We start from the raw sequence: 17,500 nt of genomic DNA on the forward strand, positions 1-17,500 counted from the left end.
GAATCAGGTTCATCACTAAGCTCACCGTTACACCCACTCCCCGGCAACCAGACGAGCCAGGTACTGAGTTATGTGTAGGCTGTGAGCACAAACCTGTAGGACACGAGGCCTCCGAGAGTTTACTGAGCCAGTTCTCATTATACCATCCCATTCCCATTCACTCAAACCAGGAGCTGATCCAACGCCCAGGGAAGATAACGGGTAGCAGAAAGAGGGAAGAGAACTAGATCATCACGATTACACACATCCAGGAGAACAGATTCATATTATATAATAACATAAAACACACTAAGAATCAACATACAGACATGCCAATATACAGTATATATATAAAGGAATGCTCTATTAAACAGTTTCAGGAGCTCGTTTGGCTTTAGTTTTGCACAAATGTGAAACTTGTATTAAAATGCTTATTTTATTCTGGAGTGTTTTCTATGAATTGTGCAATAATATCAACGCTCAAACGGTGAAATAGTTTTCAGTTCTTCCTCCTTGTGCTTTAAGATACTTAACAAATGATTATAGTCAAAAACATTTCAAAACACAAGCTGGCACCCAAGTCCAGTGGCCCAGTCAAACTTTCTATGAGGTCGTCTGGCATCTGTGTTGAGCCGTGGTGTCGTAGGTGTTTGAACAGTCTCAGTAAAATGTCCTTCTCAGGGTTTATGTATTGAGCACTAACCTGAAATCCACAATAAGAGTGGCCCCAGTGTAGGTCCTGCTTTTGTCCACTGCTTACCTTTTTCTCCACTGTTTTCCTGTGTGTGTGTGTGTGTGTGTGTGTGTGTGTGTGCGTGCGTGTGTGTGTGTGTGTGTGTGTGTGTGTGTGTGCGTGTGTTTTCGTGCAGGACTCCATGGGGAAGGTTCTCGATCGCTGGGTGGTGATGACCCCTGAGGACGAGGTTGTGACCCTGCAGCAGTTCTTGAGATTTGGTGAGACTAAATCCATTGTAGAGCTCATGGCTGTCCAGCAACAGCAGGACCGCCTGGCGACAGTCTCCAGAATACCTAAGACTGACTCGGACATCCGGCTGTTCATCGAGAGCAGCAGCCACCACCGCAGCCTCCAGACCGACACAGCTAGAGGTGAAACACCACCCAGCCTGCACCACTTTGAAAACCTCCCGGGAGGTAACCTGGCTTTTCTTCTGCCTTTTCAGTACAGCAGTCCGTCTGCGTCTCCACTAATCCCTTCATCCACACTTCTCCAGGAGGCCTCTGCTGTAGTCTACAGAGCCAAACAGAGCCATGGAACAGACGGCAGCGACTCAGTGGCTCCTTTTAGAGGCAGTAAACTGCCCATTACAGGTGCTAGCACTGCAGATGAGAAGATGCAGCTTGAGAGTGAAACTGACCACAGTGTTTCAGGGCTAGTAAAGCCTTCAAATAAAGCGCAGCACATTAGCGATGGAGACCAACAGGTGGTGTTAGTGAAAGAAGATACTTCGGGCACCTGCTCTTCTTCTTCCTCATCTTCCTCAAGCATGAGGGATCGTGGTCTTGGAATGATGGTGCGCAAAGGCCGCGTGAGCTGCAGCGCTTGTGGAAAAACCTTTTACGACAAGGGAACCCTGAAGATCCACTACAACGCTGTCCACCTGAAGATTAAACACCGCTGCACCATTGAGGGCTGCAACATGGTGTTCAGCTCACTGCGCAGCCGCAACAGGCACAGCGCTAACCCCAACCCTCGGCTACACACTGCAGCGCTGCGCAACACAAACTCCCCCCAGCACCAGCAGCCTTCAGCCCAGCCCTGCGCCACAGTTCTGCCAAGCAGAGTCAAACCTCCTCTGGACGTGTCTCCTCTGGGTGTCCCTGTGCTGCCTTCATCCATCCTGGAGACCACACGTGCTCCACTCACGTTCCCCTCCATAAAGGCAGTCCAACCAGTGCTACCTTTCTACAGCACTGTGCTGTCGTCTAGGAGCTCACCTGTATCAAGTAGTTCTGTTGTTACCAAGACCAACAACGGCACATCAATGATTGATCAACCTCTGAAACCGCATACAACCATGTTTGATGATCATAATACACCGAGGCAGGAGGGTGGAGCTACAATTCAGCTTACAGCCAATCAGAACAGTCCAAATAGCATGAACGACACAGTGCCCAAGAAGAAATCGCGCAAGTCCAGCATGCCGGTGAAGATTAAAAGGGAGATGGTGAATGAACAGGAACTCCACAAATACAAGGACGACGACGATAACGATGATAATGACAATGATGAACAAGACACGGGTGAAGGGAGTGATATAAACATGTATCTCGTAAATGGCGTAATGACCAGTCAACAGTCCTCAATACAACCTTCCAGTAGACTCAATGGCAACGAACATCACACCTTCATTGACCACAGTGGCTGCTGCAGTAGAAGGCCAAGCCATGAAGGAGAAGACCATGAGATTTATTTGAGTATAAATAAGAGCCAACACATCAGCCATGATCTTCTCAAAATGCCCAGAACCTCATTCAGCTGCTGCAACCTTAGCATGGAGGAGGGCTCAGAGAAGCATGAGGGAGTGATGAAGAAGAGGATGAGGAGAAAGGGATCAGAAGGGGAGGCTAAGTGGAGAGAGAGAATACAAAGTGGAGGAGAAGAGCGTCTCTTAGAGGTTAAGGAGGAGGTGTATGACCCCAGCTACGACCTTCATTGCAGCAGGCACTGTGACTTTAACATGTGGACCAATAATGGTGTTGTTGGCATGACGCCAGCAGATGCATATGGCCTACAAAAGGACTTTAACACCTACTCTGATCAAGAGGAGGAGAACGGCGAGCCAGATGAAGAGCAGGAAGGAGCAGGAAAGTGTTGAAGTGCGTTCAGCGCAGAGCTAAACTGGCAGCGTCGTTTATTTTCACGCCTAACATTAGCAGTACAACTCATAACTTCAATATGCGTCACACATTTACGTCCTCAAAACAGTGACCTTTACGCCCCAAACAGTGACCTTTACGCCCCAATCAGTGACCTTTACGCCTGAAACAGTGACCTTTACGCTTGAAACAGTGACCTTTACGCCCCAAACAGTGACCTTTACATCTGAAAACAGTGACCTTTATGTCCAAAACAGTGACCTCTACACCTGAAACAGTGACCCTTACGCCCAAAACAGTGTCCTTTACGCCCCAAACAGTGACCTTTACGCCCCCAAACAGTGACCTTTACGTCCCAAACAGTGACCTTTACGTCTGAAAACAGTGACCTTTACGCCTGAAACAGTGACCTTTACGCCTGAAACAGTGACCTTTACGCCCAAAACAGTGACCTTTACGCCCAAAACAGTGACCTTTACGCCTGAAACAGTGACCTTTACGCCTGAAACAGTGACCTTTACGCCCCAAACAGTGACCTTTACATCTGAAAACAGTGACCTTTATGTCCAAAACAGTGACCTCTACACCTGAAACAGTGACCTTTACGCCCGAAACAGTGTCCTTTACGCCCAAAACAGTGACCTTTACGCCTGAAATGTACGTTATGTAAGGGCACGAACGCAGACCTCAGGGTTTGCATTGCAAGTGCGAGCTGTATGCAGAGCATTACAGCAGGGGGCGCTATAACCACAGCCAAGCCTATCCAGGCGTTCTTATACTGCCAGCTTGCTTTCTCAGCTGCCACAGCAGACGAGCAGTGGAGTCTCACGGCTTACACAGACATAAATATGGCCTTTCCATTCCAGCAGAAGAGGTAAAGCAGCTCACGCTCCTCTCCTGCCCACGTTTAGCTGCTGAGGCTGCTGGAGTTGCAGTAGCTCCTCTCTGATTGGTCCTCTAGCGCCCCCTTCAGTACTGAGTGTTTTAATTGCCACAGTGCGCGTTTGCAGTGCGCTGGCTGTTGTTTGTGTTCATGTGAAGTGGGTTTCAGGCCTGATGCTCAGTGTTAGATTTACCCACGACTGCGTATGTGTGGTCACTGCTTTGACGTCGCATCCTGACCTTGGAGTAGAGAACACCATCCTGACTTTCCAAGAAGGAATTCCCAGCCAAGCGGCGTTTCCTGTGGTTTTTCCTGGTCAGTCAAACCCAGGTAGCCAGTGTCAGCGCTAATCAGGCCCACAGGCGAGAGATTTTACTTTACTTAACGTCTTCGTGTTGAACTCTGTCTGAAACGATGCTCAGCATCCAGACGGAACTCCTCCCCTCAGATTTAATGGTCCAGTTGTGTCTGTGAGTTTGTTCTAATCTGTTTTTAAGGACGTTGTTGTTGAATTTCATTAAGGCTCAAAGAACTTCTGAAGGTTGTACAGCAGATCTTGAGAAACACAAACACTCCAGCTGTGTTTTACGTTCTGTGAGGTTTTCATTACGGTTGGACTGCAGTGGTCATTCTGTCGGCCCACTCAGTGTGAAACACTCACATCATATAAAAGGCGACTGGCGCTGTCAAATGGGATGAAAATGACGGTAAGAATGTGTTCTGATCCATTTGGTTCAGAGCAGCACGTCTGATACCACTGTGGCTGTTTATCCGCGTCCATTACAGTAAACCTACATCAAACCCGTGAGGTTCAGTCAGGTTTTAGATGGAGCAGCTGAACCTGAACATTCAGATGTTAATATTTCACTTTTAACGCCACCATAACATCAATGAAATGTTCTTTGTAATGAACTAGAAAACCTCTCTGTTTAAAAACGTTTATTTCCAGAAGGCAACATGTGTTTTTGTTCATGAATCTCTGTGAAATGAGTTGTTGTATATATTTTTTTTTGCCTGTAATAAAATCAGTTTGTAAATGTGTGAAATATAAAACTCTGTAATTTATATTTAACGCTCCTGGAATTCGCGCCGTCTGGTGGTCAAATGGTTGAACTGCAACTCTTTTTCTGCTGCGTTCTGACGCAGGAAACAGCTGGAATATCAGCGTCTTTACGTGTCATTTTTGTTGAAATAATAAAGATTAAATTGAAGTAAACGAAGAATTAATGTTTGTGTTTTACTCCCCATTTTAAAAATGTAAACAGTGTCGCCATGGAGACGAGCGTTTGAGTCCATCAGCGCCCTCTGCCGGAGACCGGTATGCAGCAGCGGCGGCGCTGCACGGAGTAAACGCCTCTAATTTTATATTATCTGGGTTTTTATTTTTTATTGAATGTTAAATGTTGTCATTTTCGTCGATATGAGAACAAACATTTTTTCAGGCCGCAGATTTACGACTTTTGCCTGCACTGCAGCTTCGACACACACACCGAGCATTCACAGCTGCTGTTTGGAATTGTGGCCACAAGGCGGCGCTAATCAGGCATCATGATTTATGTGTGTCTTTGTGAATAAATATGTCTGTTGTTTTTATAAAATATATTTATTTATTAAAACACCGTGGAAACAGCGGCGCCGTGTAAACGGTCGGCAGAGCGGAGGACGTGTCATTGTTGCCTTGTGGTCAAAGGGAGGAACTGCAGCCGTCAACCCGTTGTGCCTGCAGTGAGGATTCAGGACTTGTTTTAATAAATCGGTGTTTTAAAAACGCTAAATAAATTACACTATTAGGTAGATCTACTCATTGCTAATAAAATTAATAATTAATATTCACTAATAAAATCTAGAAAATAGCATTTAAACATGAATCGGTCGTAATAGGCGATTGTGTCGCGAGTTCAACTCTTAGCGCCCTCTGCTGGAGAATAGTGTGGGCCTACAGCGAGGAAACAGCGCGCATGTGAAATTAGATTTAAATGTTTAAATGTATATCGGTAAATGCTCATTAAATCACAAAGAGAATGTTTTGTGTTACGTTATTTTTACAATCAATGACATAAATTACGTGTTTTCAAACCAAGAATTTAAGCTGTTATTATTCTGCAAGCACATAGTAAACATCCATCCATCCATCCATCCATTTTCTAAGCCGCTTCTCCGTCAGGGTCGCGGGGGGATGCTGGAGCCTATCCCAGCAGTCTTTGGGCGAAAGGCAGGATACACCCTGGACAGGTCGCCAGTCCATCGCAGGGCAGACAGACAGACACAGACAGTCACTCACACACTCACACCTAGGGGCAATTTAGCATGTCCAATTGGCCTGACTGCATGTCTTTGGACTGTGGGAGGAAACCGGAGAACCCGGAGGAAACCCACGCAGACACGGGGAGAACATGCAAACTCCACACAGAGAGGACCCCGGTCACCCGGCCGGGGAATCGAACCCAGGCCCTCCTCGCTGTGAGGCGACAGCGCTACCCACCACGCCACCGCGCCGCCTACATAGTAAACATAGTAAACATAATAGCTGCTTATCGCCAGACGGCGCAATTAGCCTATGTGTCAAAATAAACAACTATCTACAGATCAAATAGTGTTTTGGTAGACATGTTGTCTGTTAATTCGCTGATCTTCAAATAATAATCTCTTAAAACTCGCCGCCTCGGTGATTTGTAGATCGCAGGAATGACTCATGCCAGAAGTGCAGATCTACAAATAATCCGAGCGCGCTGAACCACGGCGAGTCTGCAGAGACAGAGCGCTGCCCCCCCCCCGCCGGGGCTGTGTTGGTACAGTCCGCTCCGCTGAGCGGGAGAGCGGCTCTGCTGCTGCCGTTTGAGCGGAGCGGCGCTGCAGAGTGGGCTCCCTCGCTGAGGGCTATCGGCTCGGTCTGCGGAGGACAGCGGCTCGGTTACTCCTCCATCACTCTTTTCGGTTCATATGCAGTTTGAGTCCCGGTGAGTTGTATGTCGGCTGATTAGACGGACGATGTCGGGCTGAATCATCTCGCGCTTTGTTGTCGTTTCTCCTGCTGTTTTCTGCTAGGTGAGCTAGCCTGTTAGCCGTAGCAGGAGCGCCCGAGTTAACGCGCATCCCGGTTTTGTTGGGTCTGTAAAAAGTGTCAGATGGTTCTGAGGAAATGCGGGTCGAGCTGTTTCTTCTCACAGTTCGGCCTCTCTCTGAGTTACAGTCCCGCTTCTGCTCCTCCCGGTATGGAGAAACCTGATGTGTCTAGCGGGCTAGCTGTTTATCTCCGGCTTCATACGCGAACTCTCCGGTCCACCTTAAATACGGCAGTTCCACTCCGGCGCCAGAAGCGGAACATAATGTGGCGGCTGCAGGTTTAAGGTGGACCGGGAAGTTCGGGAAGTGAGGCTCGTGTTTTGAGAGGCTGTGTGGTGAGTTTGGCCGGAGTGTTTTCTCTGAGAGGACCGGTCAGTGTGGAGTCGGGCTCTGGTGGGCTGGGCTGGGCTGGGCTGGCCTGGCCGTGACCCCCCGGGTGTCTGATTAACGGTCAGTCCGTGTTTCTCTGTTTACCCTCGCAGGTAAAGATGAAGACTAAAGCCTCCAAGCACGACTTCAGTCCCGGAGACATCGTGTTCGCGAAGATGAAGGGATACCCGTTCTGGCCCGCCCGGGTGAGTAAATAACCCCGAGATGGGTTTTAGCGCTGTGGAGAGAACCGAACCGAACCGAGCCGCGCTGAGAGGAAGGTCCTGGTGAAGGAGGCGCTCAGAGGTGGGCGGTGTGACCGGTTATCGGTATCGTGGTACTTCTGGTTATCGCGATGCAGAGCGTGTTTTTCTGAGCCCCAGCAGAACCGAACCGAACCCGTCCTTACGGATCAGACTCGGTTCTGATGGGAGGTTTTCTGTGTTTTTCGTGTGTTAAAATGAGGCGTTTCGTGATTCTGTGCCATAAAAACGCCTTTCAGTGTTTGTGTATTTTCCACTCGTTGATCCCCAGATTTAGGACCGCGGTCGGGTCGGCCCGGTATGGCCCAGAGAAGCGAGTGGGGAGTCTTCGCTAAAAACCTGCCGTCAGATTAGTTCGGCAAAAAACGAGGTCCACTTTCCATTTGACTCCCGACGAGTCCGTCGGCCCGGATACGGTCGAGTCTGGCTGCTTCGGTCTAGAACTGGAGCCACGAGGCTAACGATGCTAACAAACACTAGAGCCCAGTAGTCACCCAGATAGCCCAAGAGTCCGTCGGCTCTCCGGCAGAGGAACCTCGCTCTGGTTCGGGTGTGGAGGAGCTGCGTTTGGGTGGCGTTATTCAAGACCAGGGAAGCCGAGGAAACGAGATTAGTGGGCAGGTTTTCCGTGTCTCAGTCCGATCAGGGAGAAAGGGAGTCGAGTGCTTTTCATGTGATGATGTTTTCCGTGGTCTCTGCAGATCGCGGAGGGAAAAGCTCCGAGAGACAAGATCCCCATCTTCTTCTATGGGACGCACCAGACGTGAGTATCACCCACACGTTTCACAGCACGTTGTCCTGGTTTGGTACAGGAGGTGAGGGAGAATTCCCGTCTCATCGCGTCGCCACAGACAGGAATTTGGAAAAGCACAGAAAACATGAAGTAAACATGTTAACAGACGTCAGTGGGAAGGTGCTGAAGTGGACAGACACAGATTCCGCTAGAAAAGCACCGCCGTGTTCGTTTAGCGCGGAATAATTACGTTAATTAAAGTTAATTCTGCAGCTTCTGTAACGCCGACAGTCACAGACGGAAGCAGAACAGATTCCGTGTCTGGAGCAGAGCATGAACTTCGTCTCCTCTGCAGACCAGTTTCTGCTCCGCCGTGTTGAACGGTATAAACTCTCACTGTGACGCGACGCTCATGCAGAACGGACTTAAACTTTCCGATAGGGAACGTAATCGGATACAGGAGTTTACACGGATACTATTCTTCTATTTAATTGAGTATTTAGAGGATTGCACACCTCGTTCAGTCGGATAGAAGCTGTATTCCGAATGGCCTCGCTCGGCCTAGACTATTCCGATTGAGCTATTAATCGGATTATTAACGGGTTATTAGGCTGCAGGTAAAGTGGCTACTGTGTCTAAATTTAATGATCATTGGACCAAAAGACACGGCCCAGAATGTCTTGGACAGATGTCTGGTTTCATTGACTTGCATTGAAAGGAAAGTGTTTTTTCCTTCTCCTGTGAAAAAGTGACCGTTTTGGAGATACGAGGTTTTTTCCGACTGCAGTGATGGTGTTAACAGTAACTTTACAGGAGATGGAAAAACCTTCTTGCCTTCAGGTGGAAATGAATGGAACCTGATGTTTCCGTGTCATTTTGGGCGGTTTCTGCTGGTCTGGTCATCTTCATGAGGTTTAAGTACAGGGCAGGTCCAGGGCAGGTCCAGGGCAGGTCCAGGGCAGGTCCAGGGCAGGTCCAGGGCAGCTGGTCTTCTCAGATTCGGCCTAAAACCGAGACTGAGGGTCTGTCCTGACGGTGATGATGCAGTGTGGAGTCTCTTGTTTTCCTGTAGAACGACGTTGATCCCCAAAGACATCGCCCACTACTGGCCCAACAAGGACAAGTACGGCAAAGACATCAGGCGAGGGGGCTTCGATAAGGCCATGTGGGAGATCGAGAACGACCCAGGGGTCGGCCTCAAAGGTCAAAAGGTCAGTTCAGGACATGCACCTGTATTGGAGCATCCGACCTCAGTGGTCTATCAGATACAGGGAAGAGGAAAATTCTTCCGTATGAGCCACTTTCAGTTACATTACACTCTGAATGGGAGTGAGTGGCCTTTTGTTGATGAAAGTGGTCCTAATGGGAGCTTTAAGACGCAGTTCCTCTCTGGTGAATCTTATCGGGAGGGTCCTGAAGTGTCTCCTGAGATACAGCAGAGACAAAAGGACCGTTTCATCCTGCTGTCAGCTTGTGAAATTAAATCTCCAGTAAATCTGACGTCTGTTTCTCTCTCTGACAGAAAGCGGCTCTGGTGAAGAAGCTCCAGGAGAGCCGGCCGGCGCCGAAAAAACCAAAACCGACAGAAGAAACCAAAACGCCAAAGAAGAGCGACGTGACGTCTCCAAAAGCCTCCACACCAGCTCCACCTAAACCCCCCACGCCCAGTAAGAAAGACACGCCGGTGAGAAGGAGCGCATCTCCCAAGAAGAAGGTGCCGTCTGACGCTTCGGCCAGGAGAAGACCGCCTGCGGGAGCCGCCGTCGAAGCTAAAACTGTTAAAACCTCCAGAAAAGCGAACGTTTCTGCAGCTCGTTCGTCCAAGAAGGTGAGCACTGCCAAAAAAGTTATCCTGGCCAAGAAGGCCATCCTCGCGAGGAAGGTCAGCGCGGCCAAGAGGAGCACTACCAAGGACAGGATCCTTTCGGATGCAAAGAAGGTGAAAGCTGGAAGAAACAAGACTCTGGGAAATAAGCTGAAAGTGAAACTTCCGCTTTTTACAGCGAAGAAGTCCGTAAAAGTAAGTGCTCAGCGTTTATCGTTCAGGGAAGATTTAACCATTTGAGTCTGTATTGTGGCCGATGAGCCCCTCGCTCTGCTCCGAGGGTCCCTCGTTCTCAAGCTTTTGAGGTCTGTCAGTGACCAATACAAGCCTTCCGACTGCAGCCTGGAAAAGTGGGTCATATAGGGGTGGGATTTGTGCCGTAGACCCACTGGCGTTTGATTTTGGGGGGTTATTTTGTTAGAGGGTGGGCACGGAAGAATTTCTGCTGGCAGTTATTTTTCGTCTGAGCCAAAACAGCCAGTGTAGAGCAGAAATAAAGCTCCGTAGATTCATTTCAACACAGAGATCACAAATCCAGATGAGTCTCGGTTTCAGAGCATTCGAGGCCTTTCACTGCTGTCGGGACAAAACCTCGTATCTCCAGAATCAAAGCTTTAAAGAAGGAGGAGAAAAACGACTTCACATCCAATGTGAGTCAAAGGGACTAGACCTTTAACCAAGCCTGATTGGTGAGGGTCAGTTTACGCTCGGTGTGAAGAGCAGCAGGCGTTTCCCAAATATGTCAAAAACTGAAGAACCCCAGAAATGGAGCAGGTTTTGTTCTGAGAGCAGTGATGTGCATCTTCACACCTCTGCTGGTCCTGCACTGAAAAAGGATCAGAAGAACACACCGAGACGCTAAAGCGACAAATTCAAAGGTAGAAAAAACTCAGATTTCATCTGCCAGGTGTTCAGGTTCAGGTCGTCATCAGCCAGCGGTAAATGTGTCCCGTGAGCCGCGTATATGTTGGTGTGATCATCTGATCTTCTGATCTTCTGATCTTGTAACAAAAACACATCTTCGAGCAGCTTTAGGTCCTGGAAATACTTTCCAAACAAGGATCCCACCCCCCGCCCCCCATTCCCGCCCACGAGCTCCACTGATCTGTTTAGTCTGAAGGCGGATCTGTTGACGTGTATTTTCCCAAACATCATCACAACTCTGAACAGCAGATGCCGCGTTCAGCCGCAGCAGACCTGGAACTACATTCGTTTTCTTTCTTCCTAAAGCTGAAATATTATCCGGTTTAGCAGAGCTTTTTCTTCCCTGCGCTCCTAAAAGTCTCAAAGGGTTCTTTAGAAAAGAAAATGCTTCCAGAAAGAACCAGGAACACCCTTTGCATGATGGAAGTGTTCTCTACATCATGAAGTGGTTCTTCAGACTGATGGAGAATGTGCTGTAGGTTTTTCTCTGTAGCACCGAAAGGGGTGTGCTGTCACAAGCTTGACACTGTAACAGTAGAGGAACCCATTTCAAAAAGGTTCCATGTAGAACAATCTAGAGCACATTTTGATGAACGCTTTCATGATGCAAAGAATTCTTTATTATGCTGAAGGGTTTTTTTGGATTTCGAGGTTCCTTATAGGACCATTTTCTTAGTAGGACGTGATGTTTGTCTGTAGTGTCTGCAGGGTGTTCAGTGCTCACACAGCTCAGCTCCACCTGTTTGGGGACCCTTTCAGCTGAGCTATCGATGGGCTAACGGCGCGAGTTTATCTGCTGTACCCGACGTTCTCGTTACGAGGTCTGGCCCTGAGAGCCTGTGTGTCCGCGCTCAGGTTGCCCTTTATTTTCCTCTAAAATGCGAGCGCCTCGTTCGAACCCGCAGAAGCATCATTGATCAGCCCTGCAGGTGCGCCGTGTCCAGTCTCTGAGAGCCGTGGTCTGTGTTTGAGATTGGTGAGGTGGTCTGTGTCACGTGTTGACCTGTTGTTCATATATTGACCTGTGTAAGGCGTGCTGTGTGTTGTACTGTAGGTTCTGAAGCCCAGAGACTTTGCTGCAGACCGACCGGTTGATGAGGCTCCGACGAAAGCAGCCAGTCAGAGACGGAAGTTGGACGAAGCATCGGATCTGAAGGAAAACGTTCCAGCTCCCAGGGTTGCTTCTTTGGACCCAGCAGGTACACTGTGGTGCAGGGAAGTGAGTGTCGGGCCCAGAACACCTCACTCAAACGCAGAGGCTTCGAGCTGCACGCCTGGGTTTACACGCTGGCTTTAATGGCATTAAACTGACGTCAGGCTCAGGAAAACGTCCTTCACGTGTCCTTTGTCGTTTTTCTTCATGACGTTTTTCAGTTTTTTACATTCTTTCAGAATGTTTCCCATTACAGCGTCTGTGTTTACATGCAAAGATATTTGGCAGTTACAGATTCAGACTGAGGTGTTTATTCTCACTCTACTCAACCACCTGATGGAAAATCTTCGTTTACCTGCTCACTACAAGTAATCAGATCCAAAACGACGGGCATGCGTGAAGTAGCGCTTAGTGTAGACGTTACCATGACAGCGAACATCACGTGAGGTCCAGTCAGAGTGAGATGAACAGCAGTGAGCAGTGATTGTGTTTTTAACTGCTTTAAAATGACGTCAGACTCAGGAAAACGTCCTTCACACGTCCTTATTAAAGAAGGCCGAGAGGAAGACGTCGTGCTCTGAGACGCATAAGCTGGACGTCCGTCCCACCGCCGTCTTTTAAAGACCAGAGCATGAACTTCGTCTCCTCTGCAGACCAGTTTCTGCTCCGCCGTGTTGAACGGTATAAACTCTCACTGTGACGCGACGCACATGCAGAACGGACTGAAACTTTCCGATAGGGAATGTAATCGGATACAGACGTTTACACGGATATTATTCCTCTATTTAACGGATTATTTACAGGATTACGCACCTCGTTCAATCAGATATAAACTGTATTCCGAATGGCCTCAACGGTACTAGACTATTCCTACTGAGGTGTTTACATGGAAGTATTCTATTCCGATTGAGCTATTAGTCTGATTATTAACGGATTATTAGGCTGCATGTAAACGTTCCTGCTGTCTCTGTGTTTTTAGCCTCGAAGAAAACTCAAGAAGAGAAGACTGGAGGAACGAGGAAGAGAAGAGGAGAAAAGAGAGAGGCAGATGAAGGAGGACGGACGGAAGTGCTTGTGTCCAAACCACAAGCGAGGGAAAAATCTACCTCTTCACAAGTAGAAAAGAATGAGGGAAATAAGAGGGGAAGAGAAGAAAGAGGAGAAGGAGGTGAGGGCAAGCGGCTGAGGAGCATCCCAGAGAGAAGTGCGAGGGAGAAGAGAAAGAGGGAAGCAGAGGAAAAGGAAAAAGATGGACAGAAGGAAGAAGAGGAGGAGAAAAAGAGGGAAGCAGATGAAAAGAAAGAGGTAGAGAAGAGGATGCTGGAGGAGGAGCGGAAAAGCAAAGCGCGAAAGAAGGCGGAAGACGAGAAGAAGAGGGAAGCGGAGGAAAAGGAAAAGAAGGCGATGGAGAAGATGGCGCTGGAGGAGGAGCGGAGAAAGAAAGAGCAGCAGAAGAAAGAAGAGGAGAAAAAGAGGGAAGCAGAGGAACAAGAAAAGAAAGCGGTGCAAAGAAAGAAGATACAGGAGGAGGAGCAGAAAAAGAAAGAGCTACAGAAGAAAGAAAAGGTGCAGAAAGCTAAGGAACAGGTGGATGAAGTGAAGGAGGCAGAAGACCAGAGGCCGAAGAGGAAAGCAGCGAAGGGGACGGAGAAAGAAGAGGAACAGAGGAAGAAGAGGAGAGAAGAAACAACCGTGCAGAAAAAGAAGGAAGAGGCAGACAGACTGGAGGGAAAGGGACAGAAGAGGAAAGAGCAGGAGAAAGAAGAGAGAGAGAGAAAGAAAGAAGAGGAGGCTACACTTAAGGAAAAGAGACCGGCGAGGAAAGGCGAGAAAGAGAGTGAGAAAGGAGAGGAAAAGAAGAAGGAAAAAGAAGCAGTGCAGAAAAAGAAGGAAGAGGGGGATAAGACGAAGGAGACGGAGGAAAAGGGATGGAAGAGGAAAGGAGAGCAGGAGGAAGAGGAACAGAAGAAGAAGAAAAAGCGAGAGAAGGAGGAGACGGTGCCGGAGAAGACAGAGGAGAGGGAAGAGCCAGCGGGAGAGAGAGAGGCAGAAGACCAGAGGAAAGAGCAGGTAGAGGGAAGTGACCCTGCGCTGAGGGTCGGCGTGTTGGAGGTTTCCGTGTAATAAAGTTCGTTTGACGCATTTTAATCAACTAACGCAGGTTCGCTTTAATCAAAGCTCTATTTTTGTAATAAGAGTTTTATAAACTAATTATTAACATTTTTCCCATTCACGTTTGTGGAAATTTGGCCCCGCCCCCTCTGCATGCAGCAGTCTGGCCCCGCCCACTCAAGGCCTTCAGTGTGACGCAGTTGTGGGAAATCGAACAGCTGCAGTCCAACCAGATCAACCTGAAAGTTCACAATCCTAAACCAAATTCCTGACGTTCCTGACAAATCTTTTGTTCAAGGCATGAGAACACGAGCTAATATATTTATAAATAAATATAAAGTTTTTTTATTGTTTTTCTCCCTCTCTCGCTCCCTCTCTTGCTCTCCCTCTCTCTCTCTCACTCGCTCTCTCCCCCACTCTCTCTCTCCCTCTCTCTCTGTCTCACTCGCTCTCTCCCCCACGCTCTCGCTCTCTCTCTCTCTCTCTCGCGCTCGCTCTCGCCCCCCCCCGTCTCTCTACTTCTCTACCTCTCTCTACCCCTCTCTCTCGCACTCTCTCTCTCCCTCTCTCTCTGTCTCACTCGCTCTCTCTCTCGTGCTCGCGCTCGCTCTCGCCCCCCCGTCTCTCTACTTCTCTACCTCTCTCTACCCCTCTCTCCCCCCCTCTCTTGCTCTCCCTCTCTCTCTTGCTCTCCCTCTCTCTCTTGCTCTCCCTCTCTCTCTGTCTCACTCGCTCTCTGTCTCACTCGCTCTCTTTCCCCCACGCTCTCGCTCGCGCTCTCTCTCGCCCCCCCCCCTTTCTCTCTCTCTCTCTCTCTCTCTCTCTCTCTCTCTCTCTCTCTCTCTCTCTCTCTCTCTCTCTCTCCCCCTCTCTCTCCCCCTCTCGCTCTCTCTCGCGCTCTCTCTCGCCCCCCCCCTTTCTCTCTCTCTCTCTCTCTCTCTCTCTCTCTCTCTCTCTCTCTCTCTCTCTCTCTCTCTCTCTCAGAGGAGTAAGGTCTTGGCTGAGCGGAGGCTGAGTGTGCTGAAATCTCTGCAGGGATTGGTCACCTCCACCAGAGGAAAGCGGGAGATGCAGAAAAACGACAAAAGTCCGGATGAAACCACGGATAAATCCACGGTGAAGAGCAGGACGGGGAACGAGGAGTCCAAACCCGCCACTCCAAAACGCCCTGAGCGGATCCGCTCAGCAAAGGACGACAGCAGAGCGCCGGTTAAAGCGGGAGAGGAGGGCACAGGAGAGACGAGCGGGAAGACGGCCGCGGAGCGGAGCGAAGAGACGCCGAGGGAGGCGAGCAGGACGGCCGAGTGAGTGAGCAGCTGATACTGAGCTTTGCAGCGGTCAGAGTTTCACTGCCCGCAGAGTCGATCTGCCTCATTCCTTCTCTTTCTTTTTCTTCACTGAGCTGATCTCAGACTGTTAAACGTGAACACACAGTGGTGGCAGACTGAGAGAGTGACTCACTGACCGGTGTGGGTTTTTTATTTATTTTGTAGGCTGAGCAAGAAAAAGAGTGAGGAGGACAGAGTGGACATTCGGAGAGGTAAAGGACAAAATCTTTCTCTCTATCGCTGAAAGGACAGGCCAGATGTGGATTTTTGGGCTATGTTAAAATGTGTTTTCTTGCTTCCTAACAGTAACTTTAGCTATTTAGCTTCCTTCTCCGTTCGTCAGCTGTCGGAAAAGAGTGGCCCGCTTAGTTTCCTCTCACCTGCAGGGTTCTTCATCAGAGGGGGGCTTGCGTGGTCTGGCTGGAGTGTCTGACTCCTTTAGCGTTTCTCAGCCTAATTACTGCCGACTTGCCTGTTTAAAAAAGGAAACACACCTGTTGTGATAGACTTGTAATGGAAGGTGCTGTGCACCTGCTCCACATCGCACACGCGGACGTGTATGATGAGCGGTTTGAGCCGGGAGACTGGGTTGAAGCGCTTTGTCGAATGTTGTGCTGATCATGTCTTTCTCGCTCTCTTTCCCAGATCCTGCTCTGTCAGTCACTGACTCTCTGCTTTACAGACTGCACGGTGACATTAGGATCTCCATGACCCTCGATAATCCTGTGAGCTCCTCCTTTAACGTTCTGTTTCAATAGCGTAGTTAATGCAGATGTGATTGTGGGTGAAGCTGCGCTGTGCAGGATTTGGGGATGTGGAGGCGTCTCTGGTGGAGATGTGCAAATCATTGAAACCCTGTCTTTTTCCAAACATAGTACAGAGACCAGATGTAAAATGGTGAAACTGAGAAATTTTATTTTTATTTGAAAAATATTCGCCCATTTTGAATTTGATGCCACAACACATTGCAAAAAAGTTGGGACGGGGGAACAAAAGGCTGGTAAAGTTGTGAAATGCTAAGACAAACACCTGGTGGTTGATTGGCAGCAGGTCAGTAACATGACTGGGTATAAAGAGCATCTCAGAGGGGCGGAGTCTTTCAGAAGTAAAGAGGAGGAGGGGTCACCACTCTGTGAAAGACTGCACCATCAAATAGAGCAACAGTTCAAGAAGAACGTTCCTCAACATAAAACAGCAAAGAGCTTCTGCTTTCCATCGTCTACGGTGCAGAACATCATTAAAGACTCAGAGAATCTGGAGAAATCTCTGTCTGTGAGGGACGAGGCTGAACACCAGTATCTGCTGGCCGTGATCTTTGGGCCCTCAGGCAGCACTGCATTAAAAACAGACATGATCCTGTAGTGGAAATCACTGCATGGGCTCAGAAACACTTCTGAAAACCACTGACTGTGAACACAGTTCATCACTGCATCCACAAACGCTGTTAAACTCTAAAACACAAAGAAGAACCCAAATATAAACAGGATCCAGAAACGCTGCCACCTTCTCTGGGCCCGAGCTCATTTAAAATGGACTGAGGGGAAGTGGAAAAGTGTCCGGCGGTCCGACGAATCAACATTTGAAATTCTTTAGGAAATCATGGACACTGTGTCCTCCGGGCTGAAGACCACTCAGCTTATCAGTGCTCAGTTCTAAAGCCAGTATTCATGATGGTTTAGGGGGCATTAGAGCTCATGGTCTGGGTGACCTGCTCATCTGTGAAGGCTCCATTAAAGCTGAATGATATAAACATGTTTTATCAACATCTGCTGCCGTCCAGACGACGTCTTTTTCAGGGAAGGCCTTGATTATTTCAGCAGGACGATGTCAAACCACATTCTGACTGTATTACAGCAGCACTGCTCCGTATTAAGAGTCCAGGTGCTAAACTGACCTGCCTGCAGTCCAGACCGGTCACCACTGAGAACATTTGGCACATTATGAAATGAAAAACATGAGAAAGGAGCCCCTGAAACTGACGATCAGCTGAAATCCTGAATCAAACAAGAACAGAGAACATTTCACTTTCA

The 17,500-nt window shown here is 48.7% G+C and overlaps 2 protein-coding genes across 2 annotated transcripts in view; both read left to right on the forward strand.

Moving 5' to 3' along the window:
• The window catches only part of LOC119263980 (zinc finger protein basonuclin-2), a 13,396-nt gene extending 10,349 nt beyond the window's left edge, over positions 1–3,047 (forward strand). The window contains exon 5 of the mRNA XM_037540905.1: positions 849–3,047. Coding sequence (XP_037396802.1) covers positions 849–2,816 — 1,968 coding nt within the window. The 3' untranslated portion in view covers positions 2,817–3,047. The remainder of the gene's footprint in view (positions 1–848) is intronic.
• A 3,455-nt stretch (positions 3,048–6,502) lies between these two features.
• psip1b (PC4 and SFRS1 interacting protein 1b) overlaps positions 6,503–17,500 on the forward strand; it is a 14,474-nt gene continuing 3,476 nt past the window's right edge. The window contains exons 1-11 of the mRNA XM_037541223.1: positions 6,503–6,657; positions 7,246–7,338; positions 8,097–8,158; positions 9,201–9,339; positions 9,651–10,148; positions 11,932–12,076; positions 13,010–13,867; positions 14,045–14,100; positions 15,127–15,446; positions 15,636–15,682; positions 16,116–16,195. Of these exons, the coding sequence (XP_037397120.1) occupies positions 7,252–7,338; positions 8,097–8,158; positions 9,201–9,339; positions 9,651–10,148; positions 11,932–12,076; positions 13,010–13,867; positions 14,045–14,100; positions 15,127–15,446; positions 15,636–15,682; positions 16,116–16,195 (2,292 nt within the window). The 5' untranslated portion in view covers positions 6,503–6,657; positions 7,246–7,251. The remainder of the gene's footprint in view (positions 6,658–7,245; positions 7,339–8,096; positions 8,159–9,200; positions 9,340–9,650; positions 10,149–11,931; positions 12,077–13,009; positions 13,868–14,044; positions 14,101–15,126; positions 15,447–15,635; positions 15,683–16,115; positions 16,196–17,500) is intronic.

The sequence above is a fragment of the Pygocentrus nattereri genome, chromosome 9, assembly GCF_015220715.1.
Source record: "Pygocentrus nattereri isolate fPygNat1 chromosome 9, fPygNat1.pri, whole genome shotgun sequence".
NCBI classification, from domain to species: domain Eukaryota; kingdom Metazoa; phylum Chordata; class Actinopteri; order Characiformes; family Serrasalmidae; genus Pygocentrus; species Pygocentrus nattereri.